Below are 23,997 nucleotides of genomic sequence, written 5' to 3'. Positions count from 1 at the left end.
CCCCCGGGTAATAGAGGGGGGTCTTGACAGCGGATCCTCCCTCCTCTATGCCTTGCATTTGTCCAACTAGAACATATTCAAAAGAGTTGTCTTATTGAGACAACCACTATAAATAGATTCCAGATCCCCAAAAAATCGTAGAATGGAGAACCAGTCTTGGACCTTTCAACTAGTTTGTATTTACTGCTTTAGTATCATTGTATAGGCTTGTTGACTTTCTTTACTGTAATACTGTTTAGATTAAAAAGTAAGAGATGCTATTTATCAACTATAGGCTATGAAGAAGATAAAAACTGTGAATTTGTTAGCATGTTCTTTTAAATTATTGGTAAAAAGCCCTGTTTACAGTACTTGGTTTTCAATGGACTTTAGGGAACACAACTATCATTAAAATATTCACGTTATAGCTTTTCTTAATAAGATCTCAGATTGTAAACAGTTTTTAATCTATGGGTTATAATTTTGGCACAGAACTTTCAAAACCGAATAGAGTTTGAGTATTGGGAAGAACGGCAATTTCTCATTTGTTCTTTCATTATTAAATTCTCTCTACATGATGTAGCTGTGCTCCTACTGCTGTTCCTAGGCTAGCAAGCACGTATTAAGACTTCATCACAAAAGAGTAGATTAAATTAAAATCTCATAACATGAAATATGCTCCATATTAACTGGATGACAACTCATTTGCTTCTGAATATGCAGGGAAACCACAAATTAACCTGCCTTTGTTTTCCAGCCATAGCTGTTGAATAGTCAGATAATTTCAATTATATAGATGATAATAAGCTGTAATGCATACAAATGTAAATGTGACAGAACATAAAAGGAAAAATATATGATTTTAGTAGCACAATTTGCTTTGGAAAGCCAATGACAAAGACTGCTCAGATTCCCCCAAAAACTTATCAGGCTCTATACTTGGCGAATCTCGGTTGTATTGCATCACCTTTTGATGATTTAGTATAGCACATTCTATGCCTTTTGCAGCTACTTTATACTTGCTGAATATGGTGCTGAAATAAAATTTAGTGTGCTTCTTAAAGGGGTTGTCTGCTTTGGACAATGCCTTTTTGGTTCCTTTTTAGCCAAGCTGATCATAGGGCCATCTGTTAATGAGACCGTCAGCAATGAGGTGTAATCTTTGGGGGAAAACATCAGTAGGTGTCGAATTCTACTGCAGCACCACCACAGGGGAAATAAAGCATTACACAGTCCTCATTTAAATCTGTGGCCTATCTGTGTGATCTACAATTTGGCTAATAGATGATGGTCCTAAACAAGGTTTTTTTTTCTTTAATAACTCAGAATTCCCTAAAAGGCTATTTGAAAATATATATATTTTTAACCATACAACCCCCAGAGTATGGTTAAAATAAATATCAGCATTTGCAATCTTTGATTGTGGAGTCCCAGAAAGCAGATGTCGAAGATTATCTGAAATTTGAATCTGATAAATCCACATGCCATGTTGTACATTTTAAGAAAGATAATTCATATTTAAAAAACTGCTGAAATGGTACTGAGATATCTAATTAATCATGAGAATTAAAGAATGTAAACTCCTAATATACTGTACATTGGGGGGTTTGCTGCGAATGCCTTTGAAAAAAAACGTTTGTGTTCTTTGTGCCGCAGTCAGCAGTATTAAAAATGAACCCATGTATTCACAAGCAGTGAACCTGAAGCAGGCTGCTTCTATAGACGGCTGTCAAACCTGTTGCTATGGCCCATGATGCACTGAACTGTAACTAAGTTTTCCTCGACACAAAGATGCCTCTCATGACCAGTACAGCACAGTGAATGCAGAGTCATACTCTACAATTAGCCGGCCTCCAAATAAAAAGCATTTATACTGTACTGCACTTCATACTATATTCTGTACGTTACCTCATGCTATACTTCATAGCGATTCCTAATATGCTGTACAGCACTTAATAATAATAATAAAAATCTTTATTTATATAGCGCCAACATATTACGCAGCACTTTACAATTTAGAGGGAACATAAACAGACAATATGAGACATTACATAGTGACCGTTAATTTACAATTCAAACCAGAGGAGTGAGGACCCTGCTCGCAAGAGCTTACAATCTATGAGGAGATAAGGGAGACACAAAGTGTAACAGTATTTGTTCTGTACAATGGTCCAGCCATTTTTTATACACAAGCGGTGGTAACATAAAGCTGCATGAGCCGGTCACCAGCCAGTATCCGTGTATGACGGACATGAAGAGAAGGAGAGTGAGGCAATCTTATTCTGATGACTAATCTAAAAGGGGGGCCATGAAAAGTAGTCAGATTAGGGAATGTTATAGGCCTGTCTGAAAAGATGTGTTTTCAGGGCACGTTTAAAACTGTGGATATTGGGAATTAATCTGATTGTCTGGGGTAGCGCATTCCAGAGGACTGGTGCAGCACGAGAAAAATCTTGGAGACGGGAGTGGGAGATTCGGATTATGGAGGATTTTAATCTAAGGTCGTTAGCAGAACATAGACCACGGGTAGGGTGGTAGACAGAGATGAGGGAGGAGATGTAAGGAGGTGCAGCACTGTGGAGAGCTTTGTGGGTGAGAGTAATAAGTTTGAATTTTATTCTGAAGGGGATGGTCAACCAGTGCAGTGAATGGCACAGGGTAGAGGCGTTGGTGTATCGGTTGGTCAGAAAGATGAGCCTGGCTGCTGAATTAAGGATAGATTGGAGTGGGGAGAGTTTAGTCAGGGGAAGACTGACTAGTAATGCGTTACAGTAATCATACTGTATTCATATTGTACTTCATACTATATTCACACTGTACTTTACTTTATAATGTACTCTTTCTTGCTTTCATTCTGTACTTCATACTACATAGCCAACCACCCTTGCATCTGATATATACATTTTTAAAGAAGTTTTGAAATAAAAATTTTAAATTACCTTGCGCTGGATCACTGTTTCTCCTCTGTCTCTTGTCTATACTTCACATCATACAATATTCATACTGTAATTTGCTTAAAATTGTTTTCATACTGTACTTTACATCATACTATACTTTTTACTGTTTTCATACTGCACTTTATACTACTTTCATACCGTACTTCATACGGTAGGATTTATACTGTACTTTACTTCATAATGTATTCATACTGTACTTTAATAACCTTATGTAACTAGATGCACTCCGTCACTGGACATTATACATGAAACTTCTATTTTATTATATTAGTAGAGTTCAGGTATTGCCTATATTATATCATATCAGGTTAATTTATATTAAAATAGTCCCTGGTATATAACTTTTTGGGTTATTCTTTATTGATGTATATGAATGTTATTTCTGGCCACAAAAAAAGTCAAGTTGGCCCCTGGAGTGGTGTAATGGCACGTAAAGTCTTCAGTATTTTTCATCTTTCTGTGTAACAGATGTATTTTAAAGGATTCAAACAGCACATGAAAGTATTAGAAGCATTAGGTTAGTGGCAGGAGTAAATTTTTGGACTATTTTTATAATAAATCGCAGTCCAATTACAAGAATAGCAATAATAGTGTATATTAGGCATATGCACAGTATACATCATATGAACCAGTCTAGAAATGTTGATGAAGCAGTGCCAAAACTTGTACTTATGGTGTCACCAGTTGTAGTCAAAATACTGAGAAGTGTAAGAGACAGAGGACAGGGCTGTGCTGCAGAAAATTTATTTCTGTGAAGGGTGTCCTTTTGTTTAAGCTTTTGTGATCTGTGCTCACAGTAAAGTTCCAGTGTACTCAAGTGTTTGGAAAGCTATTGTTAGCTAGGTCTTTGTTTCCTTTGTAGAAATGTTTATTTTTTCTTTCTTCCCATAGGGATCCCTGGTCGGTCTCTTCTAGCATACCCCTCCTTGCCAACTCGTTTTCTGCTTGAATGACATTCCTTTGGGCGCCAGCCCCTTAGTTCTTTTAGAAGGATTGATATCTGAATCTTTTTATTAGTCCCCACTTACAGCTGCCCTGGACCAGTAAACTGTTTTTGAAGTACTCCTAGTGTATAGCTTGTACTGTATTACTGCTTTTTGATAGCCTGTAGACCACTTAAATGACTTTCGCATTGTTAGTAAACAATTCATCCCTTTCTCTACCTTCCCATTGGGTAGAAATAAGTGACATTGGGTATATGAAAATGATTTCAGAGAATTAGAAGCAAGTTTAAAGCATATATTAAATTTAAACTCGTAAAAGTATTCTGAACATTTACATAGTCTTAGTCTTGCCACTAACTGTAGAGTAGCTGCCTCAAGTAGGCCTAAAATGCCCCTTTCACTAAGAGAGTTTATAATTCTACAGTTAATAGGTGTCACAGATATTCAATTATTTTTTTTAATTACAATATTTTGTTTTTTTCAGATTTCGGAGTGCAGGACATTGTGATTTAATTATAATACTGATATGCCTTCAGTAGAGTGTTTATGGACTAGAAATTATTTACATTTATCTTTATAAATTCAGGTTTATTTAGGAAATCTCCAAAAAGTAAGGCTATTATAGTTGTGTTAAGGTTATAAATAAAAATAATTTTCTCCTAGGGCCTGTTAAATTACTCAGAGCTATTCATTCTTTTGTAAGCCAAAATGTGTTTGAGACTAGCTAATTGGTAATACAAATACACCCATCTAAAGATAGTCTTACTTGGCCAACTTCTTCCTTTTTACCAGGATTACTCTACATACCATTTATAGATGCTGTGGACCACTCTCGATAAGCCATTAGGAGGTTATCGGACTGCACTGCAACTGTCTAATTCTTTTTCAATGGAGAATAATAATAATCAGAGGTTATGAGGTTAAGCAAAGACATGGAGAAGAGAGAAAAAAAAGTGCAGGTTACATGCAATGTTTTCCTGGCGTTGTACAGCGGTACTAAGCACATCCACTCTGTAGCTGAGACTTCATGATTAATGGTGTTTATTCCTGACAGAAGCCTCCTCTATTTATCTGCAATACAGTTTAGCGATTTTATCAGTAACCTGAATGAGAAATATTCAGTCATACCAATATTGCAGTGTAAATTGAGTAGAGTCACTTTTTATTATATCTCACAGCCTTATCATCCTCACAGTAATTTTCTCGCAGTGGTTTGATACGGAAAGGCTGGATTTAGCTGTACTTGACACAAAGCCTCTTCAATTCCACTGAAAGTTCAGACTGCTCTTAGAAATGCAAAAGAAAAAAAATACCTCACTCTTATCCAAGCAATTTCAGGATTTGAAAGAATACAGATAAAGAAGCTGAGACCTGGATGGGGAAAGCGATGTAAATGTGGAATCGTCTAATAGCAGTAAAGTGACTTGTGAAAAGGTCCTTCAGTATTATAACTTTGAGGCTCAGTTTAAAGCGTTTTGCCTTGATATGTAGCTCTGTTTGTTCTAATCAGTGACAACCGGGCTTTGGTCCCAGGGAGACCCTATCCTTCATCTAACTGATTACAGACCCTTAGCGGCTGTTTGGAAATTTCCATGCAGTATTTAGAGCCATATGAAATGAACCTCAAAGGAACGTGCACATGTTTAATAATAAAAGCATTCAGCGAATATCCTCGGGAACTTTTGCAGATCATAATTGCTTAACAAAAGAGACTAACCCTTAAGATACTGTAACTGGCTTCTTAGCAGCATATGTAAAGTTTTTTGTCTGCTGTTTATACTATTTTATAAGGATACAGCTAAAGGGTAACTAAATTTTCAACAAACTTCTGACATGTCATAGTCCGAGCACTGAGACCTCCACCAATCGCTAAAACGAAGCAGCAGAAGTGCTCGTGTGAGCACGCAGCCGCTTCGTTTCTGTTCGGCTTTTTCCGGAAATCAAAGTATCGGAGTACGGGCAGAATAGAAAGTCTATGTAAAAAGTCTATGTACTCCGCTACATCGGCCTTCCGGAAAAAGCCGAACAGAAACGAAGTGGCTGAGCGCACACATGAGCTTTCTGCCGCTTCGTTTTAGCAATTGTTGGGGGTCTCAGTGCTCGGACCCCCACCAATCAAAACTTCTGACATGTCACTATGACATGTCAGAAGTTTGTTGAATGTTTAGGTAACCTTTAAGGTCTTTTTTTTTTTTTTTGTTCCAATTTCCCACTGGCAAAGTTAAAGCGGATATCTCACCCGGACAACTCATGTGAATTGAAGCCAGCCTGCGATCAGCTGATCGCCAAGGTCCAGCTTTTACAACCCCTAGGAATCAGCAAGGAAATCTGGGCCTGGAAATGCATTTTCTCTGCAGTGGGTGAAATATCATATAACATTGGCCATTCAAATGAATTATCAATTATGTAGTACATGGACAGACTCTCTGCTCTTACTTATAAAGGGGATCCCATGCGAAGGAAACCCCTTTATGACGTTCATTTGCCCTAATAGGATATATGGAAAAGGGTTGCTGTCACGATACCCCTTAAAGGTATCTGTGTGAATTTAATCATTTTTATTTCTGAACTGGTTGTTTAAAATGATAACATGCATGAATAAAATGGCAGATAATCCCTATCAATAATAATCAATATTGTATCCAGAATTAATGAATAATGTTTTTATAGATAAAATAGATAAACTTTACAGATTAAACAGAGTGCCCCCTTCAATAACCTGTGTCCACCAAATTCATTAGAGGCTGTTTGCTAATGTCCTGTGATGACTGGCGGTGCCTTCTACATCATGTACAGTCTGAACTTTGACTGTATAATGTTTTCTATTGGATTTGAGACAGTAACACTGTCAATTATGCTACTGCTGATGTTTATTTTGTATATATCTGGTTAGTCCCAGAAGTTTATCAGCATAGATAAAAATCCCTTGTGTTGTACACTGCTGTAATGGTACGTTGCTCCATTTGGTTATTATCGCGCAGAAAGCGCGGTTACGTTTACAGTAGTATGGATTTCTAAGAAGACTGCAGGTGTGAGATTCCCAAAGGCTGTTTGACAAATTAATTGCTTCCTGAGCTGTGTGTTCTCACACGACATGCCCTCTTTTCGAATAGCCCAGATTCTTCAGACCATTGCAGTGTCTGTTACTAATGGAGCTAGTGACACCAAAGTGCATTCTACTAATAGCTTACTATTTCTTTGTCACTTAATTAGCTCATTGAAAATATTCTATTCATTTTATAATTCCTGTAATGTGTAGAGTAACTATGTTTTTGAAGTATGTCATTAAATTCATTTTATAATAACTAAAACATCGACAACTGACCTCCATCTGGGGCACAATCGTTCTGGATTCTGATCCAATGATCAATATATCTGATAGTTTAAGAGAGCAGGGTAGGCATCATCATCACCCAGAAAACCTGGGCAAAGGCCAGTGTCCACTGAACTAAATGGGACCCAGGTGGTCTCCACTCTACTTGCCAAGCTGTCACTGCGTGCACTAAGCAGAATCCAATGTGCACTACCTGACCCCAGCTAAACTAGTGCAGAATGCTTACTGCTGTCTCTAATGTCTCCGCCAAGCAGCATGTGTATTGTGATGTGACACACTTGGGCTGCACTATTAAAAATAATAGGTTGGTGGGTGTAAGAGGTAAAGTAAAGTAGACAGGGCCCACTGTGTCACCTAATCCATTTGATTATGGAATTCTATATAAAGGATATAATTTAGAAAACTAATATCGGATAGGTAACACTTTACATATACTGGTTAGGACTAGCTCAAAATAAATCAGATGTCGTCTATTGTGACGTAAGAAGCTATGATGGTAGATGTTTTTCTTCGGGGGGAAATTTACATAATTACCAATACAGTTAAAATCTGGAGATCTGGGGGGCGCTCGCGAGCTGCTAACCAAGATGGCCGCATGCTGAGGTAGCTCCGCGACTCCTGGGCACAACAGCTATCAGACGCTAACTTTTGAGGTGAACTATCTCGCTATCACACCCCACTTTCTCCCCCAGACGACCCCCTGCTCAGTTTGTTCATGGTCCGGAAGAATTTAGTGGGGCGAAAGGACTTAAAACCGCCGGAGTCCTCCGTCCCTGCCCCCACGCCTGAGAGCGCAACTTCTCCCGCCATGTCGGCAGGCTCCGAGGACGAGATACGGGCCTCACCCGAGCTCATTGCAGACTCGCAGGAGGACGGGTCCCAGCAACCCGATCCACAATTCACTACCAGAGATGCCTCCCTGCTTCTAAAATTTAAGCAGCTTCTACAGCAGGAACTACAACTTACAGCTTCTAAGCTGTCCAGGGATCTTACTCGGGAGATACGGGAGCTGGGAGCCCGGACAAATGTCCTGGAGACTAAAATGGATGACACCATAGAAGTCTTAAATGCGCACGATGCTGAATTCGATTCCCTGAGGGCAGATTTGGATTCCACTATGCTCCGACTAGAGGATTTTGAAAACCGTGCGCGGCGGGGAAACCTTCGAATTAGAGGTTTACCTGAAACCTACGAAGATCTTAACTCCTCGGTTACTGCCCTGTTCCAGGAATTGGCGCCAGGCCTCCCTATAGACAGATTGGAGATGGATCGGGTCCACAGATCGCTCGGTCCCAAACGTCAAGATGGTAGGCCACGGGATATAGTGGTGAAACTTACCTATTATGCTACTAAAGAAACCCTGTCTCAAAAAGCCAGAGCTGCTTCATCCCTACTGTTCCAGGGTCACGAATACCAAATCTTCGCCGATCTTTCCCCGATCACCATCCAAAAGCGGCGGAACATGAAACCCCTGCTGGCCGTCTTACAACATCGTCAGATTAGATACCGCTGGGGATACCCTTTCAAACTCCAATTTTCTGTGGATAATAAGTTCTACTCCGCCAACTCAGCCGACGACCTCAAGCAACTTTTGGTCACCCTGCAACTTTTACCTGTGGAGGCTGACAGACCGAGTCAACTGTCTCAGGCGCGCCGCGACAGACCTCCTCTTCGCCCCATCTGGGAGAAAGTTCCTCCACGCAGACCACCTGGGAGATCTGGTGCCATACCCAATGTCCGTGACGACCCCGCCTGATGGATGAGTACTTTTTGCTTGGAATCCTCCTGTGTAGTGGTCTGACCGTCCACCTTTTTGTTTCCAATAACCTTGGATTGTTACTCTGCCTCACTTGCAGTGGTCTGTCTATGATGGAGACGGATCTCTGCAACGGGCAGTTAAACTCATTAGACGTTTTGTCTTGTTGTGATTGATTTCTATGCTGCTCACTACATACAAAGTATTTCTGGCATTGCCCGCACTCATTTTCCACTTACACATTTATGGATTTTTGGTCTGGCCTGCTATGCATGCTTTGCCTCACCTCATGGCGGCACTGCATGCATGGCCTGCTGGACATACATTTCAACTGCCTCCTATTCTGTATTGCAGCCGGGTGTTGCGGCATACTTCTCTCGGGCCGTGGACCGGCCTGCCGGGTGCCCCCTGCCTCTCATTGGGGGTGGCGGGTGTCGGGCATGCTGTTTCCCGGCTCGAGATGTTGTTTCATACACTGTGCTTTAATATGCCGCTTCACAACACTGTCTTTGTTTCTGTATACAAGTAATGGAGCACACCAAGCCTGCCGCCGTTCCATTTTGTGTGGGATCGGTTAACTCTGCTTTACATTTGCTGTCAATATACTTACGTTTTATTCCCCTTACTTTACCTCTGCTACATTTTTGAGTTCACCCCAACAAAATGTTGTTACCACACCTTTGTGCCCAGGTGCTGGCGACCCCCTGGTTCTACAAGTAGTATTACCCGTACTGCTATCCACTTCTCTATGCCGTGTTTTGGGCATTTTCCACTTCTCGATGTCTATGTGCATAGTTTTTTCTATATCCCTTTTTATTTAGTCTGTCTCCCTCCCCTTTCTTACCTTCCCCTCTCTCCTTCTCCCCCTGTCGGTCAGAACTCTTCGTCGGATCATTAAACCACTCTCATGGCCCCTCCTGCTTTGAAAATAATCTCTCACAATGTCCAGGGTTTCAACTCCCCACATAAACGCTCGAAGGCTTTTCATTTCTACAAAGCTAGCCATGCCGATATAGTTTGCCTCCAGGAAACTAGATTTTCTGCCGCGTCTAAACCACAATATCTAAGTGCGCACTTCCCCGTTTTTTATGGCGCATACGCTCACGAAAAACGGCGAGGAGTAGTTATTGCCTTCAGAAAGAATCTCCCTTTTATTTGCAACACAGAAATTATTGATCCCACTGGACGCTATGTGATTTTAGTTGGCACACTATTTGATGTAGAAGTGACCCTAGTAGGTTATTATGGTCCTAACGACTTTCAAACAGGGTTTTTTTCCCACCTATTTAAGCTGGTCGACGCTAACCGACGGGGTCTTCTGGTGGTTATGGGTGACTCGAATCTGGTAATCAATCCTTCAGTGGATAAATCCCCGACCCCCAATCCATCCACATCCCACACATCTTCCTCTGAGTTCAGGGATATGTTGCACCTACATGACCTTCAAGATCTCTGGCGTGAACTCCACCCCACCACAAAAGACTTTACTTTCTATTCCTGCCCTCATTCCTCGTTTAGCCGTATTGACCACATATTTACATCTCAAAGATCTCTACCACTATGCTCCTCAGCTAAGATATTAAGCACACCTTGGTCTGATCATAACCCAGTGGAAGTTTCCTTTTCTTCCCTAGTCCCACGGGGGCTCTCCTTTAACTGGCGTCTGAATGACTCCCTTTTGTCCTCTAAAGATACTTTCGCGCAAGTGGAAGCGGCGGTAAAGGACTATTTTGACCTGAATGTGGGTTCCACGTCCTCCCCGATTATATTGTGGGAGGCGCATAAAGCCACATTGCGGGGAGCTCTCATTCGACTAGGCTCATTTAAAAAGAAAAATAGAGAACGAAAAATCGCGGAGTTATACCGCGTGTTAGAACAAAAGGAACATACTTGGAAACAGAACCCCTCGATCGCTAATAAAACCTCGGTAGATGCAACTAGGTTGGAACTGGACCTTCTATTGACGGAGCAGGTAGAACGCAAACTCAGATGGTCCAAACAGCGATATTACTCGCAAAGTAATAAACCGGGTAAACTCCTGGCCCGTCAATTGAGGGTCCCTGTGTCGCCAAGGGAGCCTATTAGATTACGAACTTCCACAGGTAATGTTATAGCGGACCCCAATAAAATCACTTCCCTATTTCAAAATTTCCTCTCCAACTTATACTCCTCCCCCCCATTATTTGACTCCTTGAGGGCTGAAGGCTTATTTTCAGACCTGACTTTTCCGGATATCACTCCTTCCAACCTTGAAGCCTTGGAGGCTGAGATATCCGAAGCAGAAGTTCAGGCAGCTATCAAGGAGTTGAAACCCTCCAAATCACCTGGTCCTGACGGTTTTTCTCCTTTATACTATAAAAAACTCTCCCCACTACTGGTCCCGTATTTAACTCAACTCTTTAATGCCCTCAGAACTGGTACAACCCCTCTCACATCAACCCTTCATGCTCATATCGCTATGATCCCTAAACCACAAAAGGACTCTCTCCAAATTACCAACTACAGACCAATATCACTCTTGAACACAGATATTAAAATCCTGGCCAAGATTATGGCGACTAGGATTAACTGCTTCCTTGACGTTATTATCCATGGGGACCAGGCTGGCTTTGTCCCAGGCAGACAGACAAGTGATTGCACCAAGAGAGTTATATCTCTGATTCATGTAGCTCGTAGGAGAAATGTGGCCTCAATGCTTCTCTCGCTCGATATTCAAAAAGCCTTCGACACAATATCCTGGTCGTACATGGATTTTGCCTTGGGGAAGTGGGGCTTTCAGCGCCACTTTATGTCCTGGGTGCATGCCCTCTATTCCAACCCTACAGCCAAAGTTTGCTATGCTGGTTATCAGTCTGCTCCTTTTCCTATTGAACGGGGCACTAGACAAGGATGTCCGCTATCTCCCATTCTATTTATTTTGGCTCTTGAGCCCTTGGCTATGATGATACGCCAAAATCAGAACATCAAAGGGTTGGAAGTGGCGGGCATGCAACATAAAATGTCCCTTTTTGCTGATGACATGCTACTAATGCTTTCCCAACCTACTGTTTCCCTTCCCAACCTAATGAAAACTTTATCCGTTTTTGCCTCAATTTCTGGGCTAGCAATTAACCCCACAAAATCAATCGCATTAAATATTAATCTCTCCCAACAAGTCCTGCACTCCATACGTAGCCATTTTCCTTTTCAATGGGCCAGACACTCATTAAATTATCTGGGTATTCACTTGACCCCCTCATATGCTCAGCTATATTCTGCCAATTATCCCTCTCTGATCCGCTCCCTCACCTCTTCTCTGACATCATGGCAACACACTTATCTCTCTTGGGTTGGACGGATTTCTGCGGTTAAAATGACCATCCTTCCCAGGCTTCTTTACCTATTTCAAACCTTGCCGATAAAAGTCCCACCGCACATGTTACGTCTCCTTCAGAACCGTATATCCTCGTTTATCTGGCGTGGCGCACGTCCTAGAATATCCAGGTCCACTCTCTGCTCGCTGAAAACAGACGGGGGATTGGGTGTTCCTAATATCTCTAAATATTATCAAGCAGCCATGATAGCATCCTTGCCTAAATTACACGTTTCGGTAAATATGCCTCTATGGGTGTACCTGGATGTTCCGGAAGTGTCGCCCACCCCGATACAATCTCTGCCCTGGATGCCCCCATCCTTACGTCCTACCCATCTCTCCCCTTCTCTTACACACATTTTAACGGTCTGGGACTCCATCAAATATTCCAGTAGATTGATTTCTCCACATCTTCCCCTTATTTCTATATGGCACAACCCTTTGTTCTCTCCTGGCGCAGACAACTATTATGCCTTTAAATGGTGGTGGTCGAATGACATACTTAGAGTTCACCAACTCCTCACGCCCACTCACTCTCGGATTCTCTTGTTCTGTGAACTCCAGACCTCTAAGCAGATCCCCAGTGGCGAGATATTCAGATATCTACAACTTAAAAACTGGATTACTTCTCTTCTTAACAACAGGGATACATCTGACTCTTGCTCACAGTTCGAGAGAATCTGCAGCATCTGCCCAACCTCGAGAGGGATTATATCCCTCATATACAAATGGCTCCTCAACAATCCATCCCCTACCCCTCATACATATGTGGACCGATGGCACCGGGACTTGGGGATGACGCTGGAACTGGCTGAGTGGCGTAGTATCTGGAGCACAGTTTCACATTGCTCTATCAATACGAATATCTTAGAATCCGCATATAAAGTCATGATGCGGTGGTACTTGGTCCCCAGCCGAATTGCACATGCATTTCCCTCTTACCCTGCTTCATGCTTTAGGGGATGCCCCGCGCCTGGTGACATGTTCCACATATGGTGGTCCTGTCCTAAACTCGTTAGATTCTGGAGCAGAGTCTTTGGTCTCGCTCAGAGTCTGTTTGGTATAATTTTGCATAAAGACCCTAAGTTAGCTCTCCTCCACCTCAAACCCTCTGAACTAACGCATGCACAATTTCAATTGTTTTCTTACATCCTATTGGCTGCCAAAATGACTATTGCCCACTCCTGGAAAAAGCAGTCTGTAATTTTTGCAGGTGTCAAAACCAGAATGGACCAAATATTTGTAAACGAAAAACTCACAAGTATTTTATTGGATAGGATTGCCAGATTTGAGTTGCTTTGGCTGCCCTGGATCAATTACGCCTACTCTCACCTACCTGGTGCCATGATCACCGCCTTTTGACAATTTGCTAATAATTTTTTTTCTAGATCTCTGGCCGACCATACCTTTACCTTTCCCTGTCTTTTTGTTCCCCTCTTTCCATTCCCTCTTTCCACTTCTCAATTTTGTTTCCTCTTTTTACATGCTCTTATCATTACCGCCCTGACTGTTTGACATACTGTCTAGTGCATTGCTGTATCAGTTGCGATATATTATATATTGTGTATCTCCCCCCCTTTTTTTTGTGTTTATGCAATATATTTCCTTACTTTGTTGTAAAAACTCAATAAAACTTGTTGAAAAGAAAAAAACAAACAGTTAAAAAAAAAAAAAATCTGGAGATCTGCAGAACTGAAGTTGCAGTGCAAGCTCTCAAACTTGCAAGAGAAAAGAAAGGATTTGTTGATTTCCATGTCAATTCATCTCTATCTAAATAATTTGAATTGTGCACCCGGCTCAGGATACAAGTCCAAAACCAGAAATTGTGGGTTTGTGGTCAAAAAAAGATATGTCTGGGGATTTAACAACTTGGTATAGAAAGTTGCAAACTGCTCAAATCTTTTCATCTGTTCCACTGCTCTTGCTACTTTTCTAAAATGTGGGCAGGGCATAGGTGGAGGGGAACTGGGCCACCCGCAGCCCAACCTATTTACTTTTATTTACGTCAGAAACTGTCTTATAGCGGAAATCTACACCACCTCCCGGATAGCGTCGTTTTCACTCAGAGTTGCACGGAAAGTCCGAAGATTTAATACATTTATTACTCCAGCTTGTTTCCTATTAAGACTGGCGTATGAAACGTTAGTCTAAATAAATCCCCCCGTGATTTAAACCATCTTCTAATATGTCACAATGACCTCCACAGATAGCTAGGACAAAGGGGTTCTGCGACAATCTACGGAGCACCATACCCTTCTGCTTGAATTTTAAAATCTCCATATCCCCAAAACTTTATGAATGAAGGTTTGAAAGAGAAGATAAGTGGGAAGAAAAGGGAGTCTGAGCATAAACAGTCTCTTTGACTGTTGGTAGGAAATCTGAACATCTAGATATCATTACTTTTACAAACCAGACAAAAACATATACTGTTATAATTGGTTCTCAAATGGATACAAAGTTTACAGTTTTATATTGGTTATGAATTATTTTCACTGCATATTTATTGATATGACATGCATTATTTGATGCCTTATTCCCACTTCTTTTTCTGCTGTTGATTCTTCATGTTTGAATTATTGCCCTTAACTATTGACTTTTAAGAAAATCTTGTGAGATGACAATAATTCCTAAGGGCAAAGGAATATGAGGGAGAATAGTGTCTATTATAGTGTCTTATAACATACGTGACACAGTTTAGTTATTTGCACGCAACCTAGCACTGACTTGGTATTCGAGCCTTAATTCTTATATTGTAGTCTGATGTGACGGAATTAAGCTATTGCTGTATTCTTAGATTCTGCTGGATTTTTAGGGATATTGCTTAAGGCCCCCTTCATCTCATGACAAAATTCATACTCCAACTGTGCGGAATGAATGGCACTCCCTTTGCAGTTTTTTTTTAACCGGGTCACTATTCACGAGGAAAGAAAGGATAAAGGTAATAGTGGTGTTTTGAAAAGTACTTCATGCTACAAAGCCGCAGGGACTCAATGTGCCGTCGTGTCATGTTTACTTGGGTGCAGTATGTGGAAGATATTCTTTCTAAGAACCATACTGCTATTGGAGAATAGCTCTGCAATATGGCATGCGGTGGAGCAATTCACAATTTTGTTTCTGTTGGATTTGTACAGAATTTGTAAAAAAACAAAACAAAACCTGCATACGTCTCTGTATGAACTTGGAGGCATATGTTGTTACAGTAAGGCGCCATGCACCTCTATGGGTGCACTATTACAGCTCCATACAAAACATGCATGGGATTCTAATGTAAATATAGAATTATATAGAGATAAAACAATCCAATAAATTAAGTAAACCAGTTTTTTGTTTTTGTTACACTAGTACTTTATATACTCAATATATAATTCACCATTTGCCAATAATTTGGGTCTGAACAGGAAGGAGGATTTTGTTATAAAACTGGAGTTCTTATTCATTCTCTTTTAATTCTATTTGTTAATAGAAAGTGCTGCCCGTTTTCTAAAATCTACATATTTTAATCTGTAACTATTTTCATTTGTACTGAGAATAAAACAAAGTTGTACAAGTTCCAGATCGGTAGATAGCAGAGGAATGAGGGAGAAGAGACAAGTATCACATCGACCATAGTTTGTTTCTTTGGCTCTGGAGCTCCCCTGGGAATTGCTTTGATCTGTGATTCAGATATCTTTCTGTCTAGCCGGGAAGACATGGTAGAAGAACCTCTAACGTTAGATTACAGTCTGCATTGGTGACAACTGCCAATAACAGCTCTCACCATTATCTAAACACATCTTCTTCTGTATTGAGGAGCCCTCTGTCTTCTCGCTACATCTTACTTAATTAGACTCTGTCTTTTTGCTTGTCGAAGATTTTTTTTCTGTTTTGGTAAAATCAGATGGAAATGGTTTCCAAAATGAAAAGTGTACATAATTTACGCTACCATTTATAAAATGTTTCCATCATTTTTAGGTTTTTATAAGGTGTTCCCTGAAAACACTTTTATTACAGATCAACACATGGAAAATGTGTGAAAGTCAGGCATGGTCTACTTTTTAAAAACATATTTTCCAGAAACAGTCTATGGGCTGTGTATGGTATTACAGCTCAGCCTCTTACTCTATGGACAGAGTAGTGCTGTTTCTGAGAAAAATGAGTTTCTAGTCTGAACAAACCCTTTAAACTTACAAGGCATGTAACTGCTATGAAGACAAGTGCCAATGTGTGCTTGATGCATGAGTTGATAATGTATTGACATGAAAATGGCTAAAAAAAAAAGCTTTTATTATTTTTTGTACAGTACATTGACAACCTGTACAATATTCCTTAGGCTTCATTCACACCTGCATCGGTGTGTTCCATTGTTCTGCTCCTTCAGGGAAGCAAAACAAGGGAATAACAGAGGCAACGGTTCCGTTGCACTATTGATACCACCAGCGGCCGACGGAACCCATTGACTTTAATGGTTTCTGTCAGCTTTCCATCGTTTTACCGGAGACAATAGAGCAGCACTGCGCTGTTTTCTCCAGTAATCTCCAGTAAGCTCTGCCAGATCTGCGATGGAGGCCCTAAAGGAGGCTTCAACGCTAATGGTAACAAAGCCTTAGATTTGAAAAAGTCAGTGCCGGGGTTGGTGACAAAAACTTGAGGTTTCATAATTTTTATATTCTTCAAGGTGTGAAATTCACAATTGATAATTTTTACATATGTATTCTTTACTAATTCTCTACTAATATTTCCACTCATCTTTTCCAGGCCTTCTGCATTAGCAAGCAGCCCAACATATCCAGATCTTCCCTTCATTCGGATATCTCCACACAGAAACCCTGCAACAGCTTCAGATTCCCCTTTCAGCCCTCCTCATCCTTATATCAATCCCTACATGGACTATATCAGATCTTTGCACAGTAGCCCCTCACTTTCTATGATATCAGCAGCTCGTGGGCTCAGCCCTACTGATGGTGAGTTTATACGAAAGTGACTTATGATGATAAAGTAGAAACAATACACTTATTGGTAGTGTTATCTTATGTGTGTGGTCGTTGCTGCAGGTTCATCCACCCTACTATAACAAATTGCCTACAGCAATAATAATAAAAAAATCTTCTCATGCGGTTATTCCTTTGTTTTTCAAAGTTATTATACTTTGAAGTGATATCTAATTTACTCCTCAAAAGAGTTCAGCAAGAAACCAAACCCTAACTTGGGTTTTAGCTAACTTAATCGTAGTCGCTGTCAGTCTGATCAGGTTGTAATCCTAGTTAAATGTTATGATTTCACATTGGAGCTGCATGAATTTTAGATGACTATCACAAATTCATAGGCTTAATACAAGATATGATAGGTATGATCACCATTGTGTAAAACGAGTCACTATTAAACGCATTCCGTTCCTGTTCATCATGTGAAAGGCATCCCCCACCATTTCTGTGCTGGCTGCATGACAGCAAAGGACATGTCTTATCATTCAGACACCTTAATAAATTATAGAAGATAAGGCAGGATGGTAGGAAATTGCTAACATTTCCTCTTTCACTAAACATCTTGCTTTCTGTCCTCTCGCAGCAAGCGCTGCTGTTGACGAGAACCTGCTGTGCTATAATTTTTTCTTCTTTTGTGCCTAAATGTGTAAGCAAGATCAGTAAATCTCAAACATAACTATGGTTTTCATGTCATCTATAATGTTTGCAATAAAGGGGTTTTCTGGTTTTATAGTAATAAAGCTTAAAGGGGATAACGTCACCAGATTTTAACTCCCAAGCTGCTTACACTGCTGGTAGGGTATTATGAAAAGCATTGCCCACATACCTTTATAAGATGTCTTGGTTCTATCAAAATGCTAAAAATGAAGTTTAATGCATTTACGTGCCATATGCTTTTAGCCATAAAGAGTCGTCAGTAGCAGGAGAGTCCTGCACTTTTTCTCCTAATGCCTCCCGCCCTTCTCAACCACTCTGACGGATTCTGACTGCACGACGCAGGCCCCGGATTGGGAGTGTGCGGTGTCTGTAGCAGCAGCTTGCCATACTACCAGACCAGCTGTGTAAGAAACTTGGGAGTGCAAATTATGGTGACAGACTCCCTATAATCAATGCATATATGAAAATGTATACAACTTTCTTATATACATTGTGTTTTCATGTTTTACCATTTCTGAGATATGAGTTTGCTGTCAGTGAATGAGAACAGTGTTGTTTACATTCAGAGGCAGCAAACTCCTACATATGTAGTCCTGCTCTCAGCTGAGAAGTGGATACAATTGTATCAAGTCTAGGCAATGCTCTGTGAGCTAAATAGCCTGGACTCCCAATTGATATATTGTAGCAAACTATCAATGAAATTTGTGCAGCTCTTGCTGATATACTTAGCTCACAGAGCATTGCCGAGACTGGATATAATTCTATCTGATTCTTAAGCCCTGTTTATATCAAGTTTTTTGCCAATGTTTGATGTATACATTTAGGCCCTGTTCACACAGAGTACTTTGCAGGCAGAAAAAATCTGGATTTTGAGAGCTTGTCGCTTTTTTTCCCCGCAAGCAACTAAAACCGCGAGTGGTAAAAACAATGCCTATGGCTCCCATTGAAATCAGTAGGAGGCGGTTTTGGGCGTTTTTTTTGGCACTGATTCTGACGCGGTTTCCGCATCAAATCAGCGCCATTAAAACTTAGTGTGAAGAGGGCCTAACAGTGGCATCATTATGCTTGAGAAAGATCCTGAGGGATTGAAACGTTACATTTTGGAAGTGCTGCCTCCTTGTCCATTTTTCTGCCTGATATTGAGGACCTTGGACCAGGTTCTGAAGAGGCGTGCACCCTCCTGACGTTTAGGTGCTGTGGTAACTCTCTACTTTTTTTTTTTTTTAACAGTGGCATCTGTCAGCATGGATTTTAATGGTATTCGTTAAACGGAAATGTCATGAACTGTGGTCATGAGAGTTCATGACATTCCCTGTTAAATGGATACCATTATAGTCTATGGGCGATGGATTCCACTATTAGGCATCGGTTTAACATATCCGTCCCCAATAGACTATAATTTATATGTCATGAAAAGCTATTGAAAAGCCCATGACATATATGTTAAATGTATACCTGTGATGAATGTCATACACAAAATACGATGGGTCACCCATAGGCTCCCATGTTAAAAACACGTATACTGTATATATTTTTTTGTGGCAGCAGGTGGGACGGAATAGCGTATACTACTACACTATTCCAGCCTTTAAAAATGTATATACTGACTTATACCAGCACGACGGAGTGCAAAAGGATACGCTAAATGCAAACGTATACGCTAAACGTAGGGCAAAAACATGGTGTGAACAGGGACTTAGCTGAGAGCAGGACTAGTTATATATGGGTTTGAAGCCTGACAGTAGGACATAATGATACACTTATATAAAAGCTGGCGCTTGTCACCTGGGTATTTTTTATGTGCTTGTCCAAATGTGAATAAAAAGGAATAATGCAAAAGACAAAGTAAAAAAAAAAGTACAGCAGAAAAATATCTAATATTCAATTATATTGGACGAGTAAAGAACCTTCAGAAAAAAAGTTTGAATAGATACAACTGTAGCAAACTCTCAGCTATATTCAATATAAGGTAATTAGTATTTTCAGCCTCTGGATCTAATCAAAACTGCTCTCATTTGATGACAGCACGAAGAGATCTTGAAAAAGGTGAGGATTTAAATCGCAAAGTATATTAGTAAATTGGATCTTCATTATACACGGGTTTAGCTGTAAAAAGGTTGATGTCATGATGGAAAATATACTGCAGTTTTCATGTTCTTGTAACACCTTTATGCTTATGGTGTAGCAACTTTAAAGCTTTATTTATGCACCTGCATAATGTATCTTTCAGTTTCACATACTGGTGTGAGCCCGGCTGAATATTACCAACATATGGCCCTGCTCGCCGGACAGCGTAGTCCATATGCTGATATCCTCACTTCCCCAGCAACTCCTGGTGCTGGAGCCGCAGCCCTTCATATGGAGTATCTTCATGCTATGGAAAGTAAGTAATGCATTGATTTTTTGCTTGAATGTTCTGTTCAGATAAGGCGTACAAATTGGAACTGTATTGCGGTCATTATTGTTCCATATTAAGTCGTCCAAGGGAAGAACACGGTTCAAAATACAGCATTCAATGGAGCATGCTGCATATACCTCCAAATATAGCTGTATGTGCTATATAGAAATGCATGGTAGCCGTATTCAGGATCTGTATAAAATGAATCCCAACTACATTCGGGCATGGCCTATAAAAGAATGTTTTTAATTTAAAGAGAACCTTTCTCCTCCCCATACATGTGCAGCATGTAATGGGGAGGGCTGAACAAATCCTGGGGCACTTTAAATTTTTTTTCTACCTCCCTCCGTTATTTAGATATTGGTGCCGTTATATTTGGCGCCCGATATTTAAATGACCCCCTGAACTGTCAACGGGGCGTGTACTGGCAAAGGGGCGTGTTACTATGGCTGTGACACTGTCCAATCAGATATGGACAGTGTTACAGCAAGAGCGAGGAGCGTGCACGCTCTCACTCTCTTCAGCTTTCATGATTAGTCTTCTGCCGAACAGGCAAGGGGGTGTATCACTGCTACGGACAGTGTAAGAGCTGTGGAGAGGAGAGCGCGCTCTCATCTCTTCAGCTCCTGCGAGAGATCAGTCTTGTATTGTCTGCCGAACTGACAAGGGGTGTGTCTGCTACGGACAGTGTAAGCGCTCTCGAGCTCTTACACTGTCCGTAGCAGTGACACACCCCTTGTCAGTTCGGCAGACAAAGTACAAGACTGATCTCTCGCAAGAGCTGAAGAGATGAGAGCGCGCTCTCCTCTCCACAGCTCTTACACTGTCCGTAGCAGTGACACACCCCCTTGCCTGTTCGGGTGAAAAGACTGATCTTCAAAGCTGAAGAGAGAGCACTTTCTCTGCTTGCTCTTGCTGTGACACTGTCCATATCTGATTGGACAGTGTCACAGCCATAGTAATACGCCCCTTGCCAGTACACGCCCCGTTGACAGTTCAGGGAGTTATTTAAATATTGGGCGCCAAATATAACGGCACCGATATCTAAATAACGGAGGGAGGTAGAAAAAAAAGTGCCCCAGGGTTTGTGAAGCCCTCCCCATTACATGCTGCACTCAGCTGCACATGTATGGGGAGGTGAAAGGTTCTCTTTAATGCTAATGTTTTTAGTTTTTTTTTCTCTCTTGTGTGGTATTCAAATAGAGAACTAAAGTCATCACAAACTTTTCACTAGACATTTTCCCAGTTATTTTCTGGGATTATATCCAACGCCAAACAACTTCTTGAGTGGACCTTGTAAGAACATCAAAGAAAGACTGGGGAAATTTTAAAATATGCTTTCTTGTGCTCTTCTTCCTAGACATTTCCAGCTAAGACATTTATCTTGCCTATGCATTGCACTGGGAAATGTTATGTTTAATCTAAAATTATTTTGGCCTAAGCAATGACAGCCTGGCACAGATACAGTTATGTACTGCACTAGGAAATGTTTGTTGTCTTTATTCTGTTGGTCTATAGAGCAGCACACGTATAGAAGTTAGAGCAGCGTAAAATAATACATGTCTTACAAATCCTCTGGGCTTAAAAAATGGTTTAGAATATAATTCAGGTTACATAAGGTGTAAAGGAATAGAGAATTCTTGCTGAATTCAACAGCTAAAATATTACACATCGAGAGAGCAGCATTGTGAACAGTGAAAAGGGTGGGGAAAAAAGAATAATAATTATCATAATAATAATAATTGTAATAATTTATTTGCCAAAATTTTAGTCTATAATATATACTTAAGTTTAATAATTCATTTTAACTTTTTTTTTTTACTAAATATATAAAATGCTCTATGATAGACCAAAAGTGGATGTTATATACTGTATACTGTAGGTTTATAGTAAGATTTGTTGTACATGTAACATAGGGTCAGTTTTAGTCCTCACTCCAAAGTAGTAAGGGTATGTGCACACGATGAGAGGCTTTTACGTCTGAAAAGGCAGACTGTTTTCAGGAGAAAACAGCTGCGTCGTTTCAGACGTAAATGCTGCTCCTCGTATTATGCGAGGCGTCTGTGACGCTCGTAAATCTTGAGCTGCTCTTCGTTGACTTCAATGAAGAACGGCTCAAATTACGTTGCAAAGAAGTGTCCTGCACTTCTTTGCCGAGGCAGTCCATTTACGCGTCGTAGTTTGATAGCTGTCAACCGATGACGCGTAAATTACAGGTCGTCTGCACAGTACGTCGGCAAACCCATTCAAATGAATGGGCAGATGTTTGCCGATGTATTGTAGCCCTATTTTCAGACGTAAAACGAGGCATAATACACCTCGTTTACGTCTGAAAATAGGTCGTGTGAACCCAGCCTTATACTCTATAAAACTGTTTTGCAGCTTCGGAGAGATCAATAAACCAGTACAGATCCATTAGAGTTCATATGAATATGTCTTCTATTTGCTTTAGTAACACAACTGTAATGCTTACATTTAATGGGTTAACTTTCGAGGAAGCTCATTAAAGAAGGGATTATTGAATAAATGTTAGACTAAACTATTCAACAAAGCAGACAAAGAATGCCAGACTGCAGCAGACAGGAATCAAATGTCCAGCCAAAAAGCTTTTTTTTTCTCTCTCTTGCTAAACTATTATTATAACTGAGAAAATTTAAATTTTAACAAAAGTACACGGGTACATCATAATGAACCATTTAGTGACACTGTTACCCGTACTTAGAACTATAATAAAGTAATTCTAGTCCATAAAATCAGCGGTATAGTGGAACCACCTTCATGCTGTGATCTTTACTTTTGTAGTTTTTGTATACAGCAAGTTTTTGATTCTCATCATTTACACCATACACTAATTTCGTTGTCTTTTCTTCTCGCTACCAATCCACAATTTTTACAGATTTATTTTATTACATAAATATACAAATACTGGCAATATTAGGGGACGCAAGGAAAGATCCTGGGTTGTGGCTGGGAGGGCAAAAATTCAATGAAAACTTTCTTAATATTATTTAATATCTATTAATATAGGGCCTGCACAGAGATTTTGTATTATGCGTCTCTGTACTATGTGTTTGCCAGTGTATGTTGTCTTATGTATTATGGCATCCAATGAAACACTCTGTAATTTTTGTCTAACGTAATGACAGAAAAAAATGTCATATGCCTTAGTATGAAGTTGGAGGCATATGGGAGGAAACAGTAGGGCAGAAAATACTTTTTTGGGATGTATTAGAAGTCGAAGGTTGTCTGGATACAGTCGTGCATCTAAGGTCTAAGACTTGAAATAAAAAGAACTTCAGAGTTACATTATCATGCAGTGTGATAGCTAAACAAGAAGTGCAGTTTACAAAACTGTAAAAAAAATATAAATGAAAAAGAGCTAATAACAAAAAATTTAACAAAATAACGTTTTTACACTTTACATTTTAAAAGTGCAGGAAACAGAAGAAATAATGTATTATGAAAGTGCATGGTAAATAAGAAGCAATGACGAGAGCACCAAAAAAATGTCCTAATTAATTTGGTTCTTTCTAGTTTAGTGACCGTGCTTAGTAGCTCTCCTTTGTAACGTATTAATACGTCTTTTTTTTAATTTGTTATCTTTTTGCAAGGTTTGTATTGTGTAACTATATTGCACTCTATCTCCACTAATGCTAATT

General features: G+C 40.2%; 1 protein-coding gene across 4 annotated transcripts in view; it reads left to right on the top strand.

Moving 5' to 3' along the window:
• GLI3 (GLI family zinc finger 3) overlaps positions 1-23,997 on the top strand; it is a 220,718-nt gene that overhangs the window by 137,186 nt on the left and 59,535 nt on the right. For all 4 annotated transcript variants that reach the window (XM_075827044.1, XM_075827041.1, XM_075827040.1 and 1 more), the window contains 2 exons: positions 17,057-17,262; positions 20,171-20,323. In XM_075827044.1, coding sequence (XP_075683159.1) covers positions 17,057-17,262; positions 20,171-20,323 — 359 coding nt within the window. The remainder of the gene's footprint in view (positions 1-17,056; positions 17,263-20,170; positions 20,324-23,997) is intronic.

Source organism: Rhinoderma darwinii, chromosome 5 (genome assembly GCF_050947455.1).
Source record: "Rhinoderma darwinii isolate aRhiDar2 chromosome 5, aRhiDar2.hap1, whole genome shotgun sequence".
Classification (NCBI taxonomy): domain Eukaryota; kingdom Metazoa; phylum Chordata; class Amphibia; order Anura; family Rhinodermatidae; genus Rhinoderma; species Rhinoderma darwinii.
The sequence above is the reverse complement of the archived record's forward strand: the minus strand, read 5'-3'. Positions and strand labels throughout refer to the sequence as shown.